The 8,978-nt window shown below is 36.9% G+C and overlaps 2 protein-coding genes across 4 annotated transcripts; both read left to right on the top strand.

Moving 5' to 3' along the window:
* Window positions 1–2,521: 2,521 nt before the first annotated feature.
* Window positions 2,522–5,113, top strand: LOC111368872 (ultraviolet-B receptor UVR8-like). 2 transcript variants are annotated; one of them, XM_022990354.1, is made up of 4 exons: window positions 2,522–3,039; window positions 3,846–4,062; window positions 4,221–4,482; window positions 4,626–5,113. In XM_022990354.1, exons 1-4 carry the CDS (start codon window positions 2,705–2,707, stop codon window positions 5,105–5,107), a joined length of 1,296 nt encoding a protein of 431 aa, XP_022846122.1. In that variant the 5' UTR covers window positions 2,522–2,704; the 3' UTR covers window positions 5,108–5,113. The 2 variants fall into 2 exon arrangements, with proteins under 2 accessions (XP_022846122.1, XP_022846121.1); XM_022990353.1 differs by having other exon boundaries at window positions 2,524–3,039; window positions 4,221–4,539.
* A 79-nt stretch (window positions 5,114–5,192) lies between these two features.
* Window positions 5,193–7,790, top strand: LOC111368871 (ultraviolet-B receptor UVR8-like). Of its 2 annotated transcripts, none has more exons than XM_022990352.1 (4): window positions 5,193–5,616; window positions 6,423–6,639; window positions 6,798–7,059; window positions 7,203–7,790. In XM_022990352.1, exons 1-4 carry the CDS (start codon window positions 5,282–5,284, stop codon window positions 7,682–7,684), a joined length of 1,296 nt encoding a protein of 431 aa, XP_022846120.1. In that variant the 5' UTR covers window positions 5,193–5,281; the 3' UTR covers window positions 7,685–7,790. The 2 variants fall into 2 exon arrangements, with proteins under 2 accessions (XP_022846120.1, XP_022846119.1); XM_022990351.1 differs by having other exon boundaries at window positions 5,204–5,616; window positions 6,798–7,116; window positions 7,203–7,748.
* Window positions 7,791–8,978: the final 1,188 nt, after the last annotated feature.

The raw sequence follows: 8,978 nt of genomic DNA, 5'->3' as shown, positions 1-8,978 counted from the left end.
AAATTTATAATCAACTTCAATATTGCATTACTAAAGTCAATATCTACTTTGCCAATGCAAAATTGATGTGTGTGTGTATGTTAAGAATAGGGTTGGCAGCGGTTTGGTTAAAACCATCACTGAATCATCATATTTTGGCCATACCATAATCACACTATAACCACGTAAGTTAGTTCGGTCCGGCTCGATTTGTATCTCGATTCGGTTGGTTAATAACCATGAAAATAAATTATTTTTTATAGGTCTACCTGTCAAATTGGAAAAAACAATTTATGGAAAAAGAATTCAATTAAAACAATACATAAAATAATACAAATAGGAGGGGAAAATGCCAAATAAAGACTAGTTAATAAATTATGATATTTCAAGTCATTTTTAATTTATAGTTTCTGAGACACCAGGGCAAGCAGTGACGCCACGGCTCGAGAACATAACTAAATCTACCGAACAGTTTACCTCACCGCAACAACAGATTGATCTACTTTAACACAACAAAGTAATTGACCCATTTTTCACACCTATAAACACAACAAGCTTATTAACATAAATTGAGACATTTAAAAACTCAATTAAAGAAAAGAATAGTTCTTCATTAGGCTTGTAATTGGATAATTTTCAAGCAATGGCAAATCGTACCCTACTACTCTTCCTACCTAGAATCTCGCAAAATGCGACAAAGAACAATTATGCCCCCATTTGGCCCCCATTCTCCTTCTCATCCTTTTCCCTCTCTCTTATTTTCAGTCACACAATTTTCTATAAAATAATATTACACCCAAATAAAAAAGTTTTCATTTTTTTCAACCACACATTTTTCCAAAAAATATTATTCAAACTATTAAAATTTGAAAAGAATGGGGGCCAAATGGGGGCTATATTCTCAACAGATGTTGCTCAAAGATAGTAAAACTAAGAAAATGGGTAATTAGCACAAAACGTCCTTATCTTTTGATATTTTTGTAAAAATTGTCCATACCTTTCATTTTTTGGTGGATTACATCCTAACATTTACCTTTTTTTTTGGCAAAATGTCATTCTATCAACTTCTTGTTAAAATGCTTCGTTAAATCAAAGGGTAATTAGCACAAAATGTTCATATCTTTCAATATTATTGTGCAAAACGTTCGTATCTTCCTTTTTTGGGCATAATTATCACAAAAAATCCCTACCTTTCAATGTTATTGTGCAAAACGTCCCTACCTTTCATTTTTTAGTATTTTCACCCCTACCTTTTATTTTTCATTGTGTAAAAGATCATTTTCATCCATTTTTAATAAAATGACGATTTTACTCTCCTATTCAAATAAAACAAAAAGAAAAGATGAATTACCAACTGTAACCATAATCCCTAAATTTTTAAAAAATTACAAAGAAATCATAAATTCTCAACCACCATCACTTTCACAACCTATTAAGCTGCCAACTATAAATCCACATAACACCACCTTTTGGCTACCATGCCCACCGGACTCCACCCACGTAAATGTGGTTGTTTTGAACACATTGGTGAGCAATACTATGGGAGAGGATATTGGGAGAGTGAGGCGAGGTTGGTGGTGGTGTAGTTCGATAGGTGTTGTGGCCGAAAGGTGGTGCTATGTAGCTCTATAGGTGGTGGTTTGGTGGGGTTGTGAAAGTGGCGGTAGTGGAGAATTTATGATTTATCTGTAATGTTTTGAAAGATTTAGGACTATAATTGCAATTAATTAATTATTTTTCTTTTCTTTTCTTTTTGTTTTATTTGAATAGGAGAGTAAAATCGCCATTTTATTGAAAAATAGATGAAAAGGATCTTATGCGCAATGAAAGATGAAAGGTAGGAGTGAAAATGCTAAAAAATAAAAAATAGGGACGTTTTGCACAATAACATTGAACGGTAGGGATCTGTTGTGCTAATTATCCTTTGATTTAACGGACCATTTTAATGGGGAGTTGACAGAAGGACGTTCTGCGCAAAAAAGGTAAAGGTGAGGATGCAATCCGTCAAAAAATGAAAGGTAGAGACGTTTTCCACAAAAACATCGAAAGGTAGAGACGTTTTGTGCTAACTACCCCTAAGAAAATCATTAAGTTCTAGAAATATTCACATGTAAAATATTGCATTACATAAGAAAATAAGTATGACAACAAATTAATATGTACTAAATTTATCACAATATCATCAATTTAAACCCAAAAATAAAAATAACATTTCATCAGATACTCAAACTCAATAAAATATATATATAAAGCAACAGCAAATTGTAAACTGATGGTGAGCAGCTAAAGAACATGATGTGATAAAGAAGAAAAAATTGGGAACGACAGAGTCGCAGACGAATATTGTTGAAAGTTGATTTCAATTTTCCAATGTCCATATATGTTTGTAGTGGGGTTATTGGGTTAAGTTATTATCTTATTGGATTTAATTTTTAACGGGCTTGTAATGAACCAGAAATTTTGGACTAGACAAATTATCATAGAAAAAATACTAGAATGCCCAATTGCCTAATTCTTATTATTTTTCTAGCAGATAGTCGGTTAAGAGCGAAACGACGAAGTAAATTCCATACTTGTCCCACTTCAAATCTGGGTATTATTAAAATTAAATACCATAAACACGATCGTTCGAATTGCTATCCTACGGGAATTGAACGAGCGAGCTGTAAAATCTAGTACACTTCGGCACTTTAGCCTGAAACCTAACCTTTCGGAATCTTGAAGTATGACAGTACGATTCCTAACCAGAAAGTACAGACCCGGACCCGGAATCCTTTGGGGTCTCGTAACCAGGTTGACCCGCCGATGGATGACCTCCACTAACAAAACAACAGTGATGAGTTTCGGGGACGGATCCCACGGGGCATTGGGCCTCCCCATGTCCCAAACTGGTCCGGGCTTCGACGCCTATGAGCCCACTCCAGTCTCAGGTCTTCCCCCATACGTCTCCACCATATCCGCCGGCCACTATCACTCCCTCGCCGTCACTTCTGAGGGCCATGTCTGGGCCTGGGGCCGTAACTACGAGGCACAGCTTGGCCGGGGTTCACTTTCTCCAAGGTTGATCTCTTGATCCTCCTAGTATGAATTTAAAGTCTGTTAAGTAATTATGGATATTTAGGAAATTGAGATGACAAATTATGTTACTTATTCAGGTTGATGTTATAATTTGTAATATTGGGAACCTTGTCGATTTTCATTTTTAATTTTTGTAATCTCATTTGAGAAAGTAATTGGAAACTGAGAAGAGTTGAACTTGGTTGCCTTTTGCTAATTGCTAATCGCCTGCTAAAATGTTATAATTTGACATCTTTATAAGGATTTTATTTTATTTATTTTTTTGGAGAAATGGAGAAGGTCGGCTGTGGGTTGAGCTGACCACGAAAATGTGATTGAGAAATTAGTTTGAATTTAAATTCGAACTAAAACTTCTAAGGACAAACCTTAACCTCCCATAAATTTGTAGTCAATTCAAAATGGAAAAATTATTCATGCAAATTCGTGCATGAAATTCAACCAAATATGGAAAGGGCTTAAACCATGATCTACTACAGAAATCTCTCAAAATTAGGCACTTGGATTTTTGACGATGAACTCCTTCTATTGTGATTTGAGTTCTAGGTCATTGGAGGCCGTCTAAATTCTAAAATGATGAATTCAAGAATTGAAAAGCAACATGCTATAAATAATTAACTGTTTTAATAAGCTGTTAGTGTATATACGTAGTGAGTTGATTGCAATCTGACTCTTTAGAGTTTAACCTCAGTGGTGGAGTGGAATGTGCTTGGTGTCATTATTTGATTAAAAAAACTATAATCTCATAACTTGCATACTCCCTGATGCTATATGCCATAAATTTGATTCAGAGAGACATGGAATGAACCACAGAAAGTACAAGGATTGAGTCAAGTGAAAGTTCGAGCTGCATTTGCATCTGGTGTCATATCTGCTGCAATTGGAGATGATGGTTCTTTATGGGTATGGGGAAAGTCAAAACGAGGGCAACTAGGGCTCGGAAAAGATATCACAGAGGCTGTTTTACCTTCTAGAGTTGAAGCTCTTACTGAAGAAGATATAATTAAGGTGGTCCCTATATCATGGTTAAGGTAGAAAGATATTAGTAGTTAATGGTGTCATTTTTGTACAAAATTAAATATAGATTATGGGCATGGGCTCTTGCATGTTTTCTGTCATTTTTCTGATAGGATGCAATCATAAAATTTATGTATATGGTATGGCAGGTGTCACTTGGTTGGGGACATGCTCTGGCACTGACTAAAGATGGAAAGTTGTTCGGATGGGGTTATTATGCGGATGGTAGATTAGGGAAGATTGGGGAATTTTTTGAAACTTCTCCTCTAGATTCAGTTGCTTCTAAAGTAGAGTCGAGTGGTGAAAATTCCGGTTCAATGACTGAAGCTGCTGAGGGATTGATCTTCGAAGCAATTGAGAAGGAAAAGAACATGCCAATTGCTTGGGAACCTACTTCAATTAAAGAATTAGGTGATGTTAAATTTGTAGATATGGCATGTGGGCTTGATCATTCCCTAGTTCTCGACTGTAAGCCATAGTTATAACTTATAAGTATTCGCATGCTTCTGATGCTATAATATAAGTTAATTCTCCCTCCATTTTTCTATTTGCAGCTGATGGAACTCTTTTAAGCGGAGGGAGCAATGCGTATGGCCAGTTAGGTAGGGTAAACCAAGATTTGGGGTTGCTTCCTGTCGATATGAGCTTTATACCTGTCAACATAGCATCTGGACTAGGGCATTCTCTGGCAATTTGCAACGATACATCTTCAGACAGTGTAGACGGATTAAGGGTTGTTACATGGGGATGGAACCAGAGTTATCAACTTGGAAGGAAAGGTCCTCAGAGTGTCCCTCTGGTGGTTGAGGGGTTGTCGGGTGAGACACCTGTTTCATTATCAGGAGGACGGGTGCATTCTTTAGCTGTAACTGCTAAAAACGAGATTTGGACGTGGGGCTGCGGGAGAAATGGCAGACTTGGATTGGGTAGCTCCGCTGATGAAGTCGAACCGATGTTGGTGGAATGCTTGGAAGGATCCCAAGTTTTGCAAGCTGTTGCGGGATTTGATCATAATCTGGTTCTGATTGCTGAATGATGTAACCTTAAATCCTCCATACTTGTCCCACTTCAAATCTGGGTATTATTAAAATTAAATACCATAAACACGATCGTTCGAATTGCTATCCTACGGGAATTGAACGAGCGAGCTGTAAAATCTAGTACACTTCGGCACTTTAGCCTGAAACCTAACCTTTCGGAATCTTGAAGTATGACGGTACGATTCCTAACCAGAAAGTACAGACCCGGACCCGGAATCCTTTGGGGTCTCGTAACCAGGTTGACCCGCCGATGGATGACCTCCACTAACAAAACAACAGTGATGAGTTTCGGGGACGGATCCCACGGGGCATTGGGCCTCCCCATGTCCCAAACTGGTCCGGGCTTCGACGCCTATGAGCCCACTCCAGTCTCAGGTCTTCCCCCATACGTCTCCACCATATCCGCCGGCCACTATCACTCCCTCGCCGTCACTTCTGAGGGCCATGTCTGGGCCTGGGGCCGTAACTACGAGGCACAGCTTGGCCGGGGTTCACTTTCTCCAAGGTTGATCTCTTGATCCTCCTAGTATGAATTTAAAGTCTGTTAAGTAATTATGGATATTTAGGAAATTGAGATGACAAATTATGTTACTTATTCAGGTTGATGTTATAATTTGTAATATTGGGAACCTTGTCGATTTTCATTTTTAATTTTTGTAATCTCATTTGAGAAAGTAATTGGAAACTGAGAAGAGTTGAACTTGGTTGCCTTTTGCTAATTGCTAATCGCCTGCTAAAATGTTATAATTTGACATCTTTATAAGGATTTTATTTTATTTATTTTTTTGGAGAAATGGAGAAGGTCGGCTGTGGGTTGAGCTGACCACGAAAATGTGATTGAGAAATTAGTTTGAATTTAAATTCGAACTAAAACTTCTAAGGACAAACCTTAACCTCCCATAAATTTGTAGTCAATTCAAAATGGAAAAATTATTCATGCAAATTCGTGCATGAAATTCAACCAAATATGGAAAGGGCTTAAACCATGATCTACTACAGAAATCTCTCAAAATTAGGCACTTGGATTTTTGACGATGAACTCCTTCTATTGTGATTTGAGTTCTAGGTCATTGGAGGCCGTCTAAATTCTAAAATGATGAATTCAAGAATTGAAAAGCAACATGCTATAAATAATTAACTGTTTTAATAAGCTGTTAGTGTATATACGTAGTGAGTTGATTGCAATCTGACTCTTTAGAGTTTAACCTCAGTGGTGGAGTGGAATGTGCTTGGTGTCATTATTTGATTAAAAAAACTATAATCTCATAACTTGCATACTCCCTGATGCTATATGCCATAAATTTGATTCAGAGAGACATGGAATGAACCACAGAAAGTACAAGGATTGAGTCAAGTGAAAGTTCGAGCTGCATTTGCATCTGGTGTCATATCTGCTGCAATTGGAGATGATGGTTCTTTATGGGTATGGGGAAAGTCAAAACGAGGGCAACTAGGGCTCGGAAAAGATATCACAGAGGCTGTTTTACCTTCTAGAGTTGAAGCTCTTACTGAAGAAGATATAATTAAGGTGGTCCCTATGTCATGGTTAAGGTAGAAAGATATTAGTAGTTAATGGTGTCATTTTTGTACAAAATTAAATATAGATTATGGGCATGGGCTCTTGCATGTTTTCTGTCATTTTTCTGATAGGATGCAATCATAAAATTTACGTATATGGTATGGCAGGTGTCACTTGGTTGGGGACATGCTCTGGCACTGACTAAAGATGGGAAGTTGTTCGGATGGGGTTATTATGCAGATGGTAGATTAGGGAAGATTGGGGAGTTTTTTGAAACTTCTCCTCTAGATTCAGTTGCTTCTAAAGTAGAGTCGAGTGGTGAAAATTCCGGTTCAATGACTGGAGCTGCTGAGGGATTGGTCTTCGAAGCAATTGAGAAGGAAAAGAACATGCCAATTGCTTGGGAACCTACTTCAATTAAAGAATTAGGTGATGTTAAATTTGTAGATATGGCATGTGGGCTTGATCATTCCCTAGTTCTCGACTGTAAGCCATAGTTATAACTTATAAGTATTCGCATGCTTCTGATGCTATAATATAAGTTAATTCTCCCTCCATTTTTCTATTTGCAGCTGATGGAACTCTTTTAAGCGGAGGGAGCAATGCGTATGGCCAGTTAGGTAGGGTAAACCAAGATTTGGGGTTGCTTCCTGTCGATATGAGCTTTATACCTGTCAACATAGCATCTGGACTAGGGCATTCTCTGGCAATTTGCAATGATACATCTTCAGACAGTGTAGACGGATTAAGGGTTGTTACATGGGGATGGAACCAGAGTTATCAACTTGGAAGGAAAGGTCCTCAGAGTGTCCCTCTGGTGGTTGAGGGGTTGTCGGGTGAGACACCTGTTTCATTATCAGGAGGACGGGTGCATTCTTTAGCTGTAACTGCTAAAAACGAGATTTGGACGTGGGGCTGTGGGAGAAATGGCAGACTTGGATTGGGTAGCTCCGCTGATGAAGTCGAACCGATGTTGGTGGAATGCTTGGAAGGATCCCAAGTTTTGCAAGCTGTTTCGGGATTTGATCATAATCTGGTTCTGATTGCTGAATGATGTAACCTTAAATCCTCTACATTTCCTTAATATATAAAGTAGAGGTTAAGCCCCATTTGATTCCCATTCTTTGGCTACAAAAATGAAAAATATGACTATTATTCATCATATCCAACCACCATATTTGACTTTCTATTTCTTGTGTGGTCCTATAACGATTATATTTTCCATTTTTATTTTTACAAAAATGGGTACCAAATGGGGCTTAAATATTTACTTTTAGAAACTAATTTGGTAACTGCTCTGGGCAAGTTTCATATTGTACTTGACTTGAGAACCCTTTAATTCTACATTTCCATTTACAGCAATTTGTACACTCCTCTAATAAATGAGATAGATTACAAAAATGATATTTTATCCTTGACAAAGTTTAGCCCGTTGTTTGGTGGCAATTCCTTCTTTTATTTTTTATTTTTTTAAATAAGAGTTTTGAAGAGTGTTTTTGGAGAATGTGTGGTAAAAAAGTAGGAAAAAATTTTGAATTTACGCGTAAAATATTTCATTGAAAATGATCTTGTAAAAAAAAAAAAAGAGTTTAAAAAGATCTGCTATAGAAATTCAGACCTTAGAGAATTCAAATCTTCAAAGAAAATAACTATGATTCTGTACAGATCTTAACCAAAAAACTGCATGCTGAATACGAAAATCATCAAGGGTAAAGGTGTAATTGAACAAGAAGCTAACAATTGCAAGGACCGATCAAGTGAATGTTTCTCTAATTAGATTGAGAGCACTTTTCTCTAACTCCTTTGACTTTCTAAGAGTTTCTTTTAATTTGAATTCTTAATGGCATCAAACGCTCCTGAGTCATACACAATTTTTAACCTTTAGTGAAAATTCCTGATTTTAAGATAACCTTATCAAGATATAGTAAAAATGCAGGTAGCTGTAGCTCATTCGAGTTTATATTGTTCAATTTCTAGAATTTCTCCATACTTCTTGAGATCATTTGGTTTAATCTATGTGTTTGAGTTTTGAGAAAGAATAATTCAAAATTTCACAATTCCACATTTTTCTGCGGTATACAATCGAGATGGATAGAATTCTACCGTTTTTGTTGAATACATTAGAATTTAAGTTTGTACAATCTAACTAGCTATTCAATGAGCTAAATTATATTTTACAATGAAGAGAACAAGAAGTTTCTACCTTTTCCTTTCCCAATTAACATTGCCATGTTTTCCACTAGCTACTTAGAGTTGGTAGAATCCAAAACATAGCCCTGCCTTTTGAGACAAATCTTGTCTCGAGCTTACTTCCAAGAAGTATGCTACACGAGACGCTGCTTTAAGAA

Source organism: Olea europaea, chromosome 19 (assembly GCF_002742605.1).
Source record: "Olea europaea var. sylvestris chromosome 19, O_europaea_v1, whole genome shotgun sequence".
In the NCBI taxonomy this organism is placed as follows: Eukaryota; Viridiplantae; Streptophyta; class Magnoliopsida; order Lamiales; family Oleaceae; genus Olea; species Olea europaea.
The sequence above is the reverse complement of the archived record's forward strand: the minus strand, read 5'-3'. Positions and strand labels throughout refer to the sequence as shown.

What these genes read in the sequence shown, in the direction of transcription:
- LOC111368871 (XM_022990351.1), top strand. Translation starts at nt 5,282, where the DNA reads ATGACGGTACGATTCCTAACCAGAAAGTACAGACCCGGACCCGGAATC. An exon ending in CGGGGTTCACTTTCTCCAAG is followed by an intron (nt 5,617 to 6,422) that starts GTTGATCTCTTG and finishes AATTTGATTCAG; the next exon opens with AGAGACATGGAATGAACCAC. An exon ending in TCATTCCCTAGTTCTCGACT is followed by an intron (nt 7,117 to 7,202) that starts GTAAGCCATAGT and finishes TTCTATTTGCAG; the next exon opens with CTGATGGAACTCTTTTAAGC.
- LOC111368872 (XM_022990353.1), top strand. Translation starts at nt 2,705, where the DNA reads ATGACAGTACGATTCCTAACCAGAAAGTACAGACCCGGACCCGGAATC. An exon ending in CGGGGTTCACTTTCTCCAAG is followed by an intron (nt 3,040 to 3,845) that starts GTTGATCTCTTG and finishes AATTTGATTCAG; the next exon opens with AGAGACATGGAATGAACCAC. An exon ending in TCATTCCCTAGTTCTCGACT is followed by an intron (nt 4,540 to 4,625) that starts GTAAGCCATAGT and finishes TTCTATTTGCAG; the next exon opens with CTGATGGAACTCTTTTAAGC.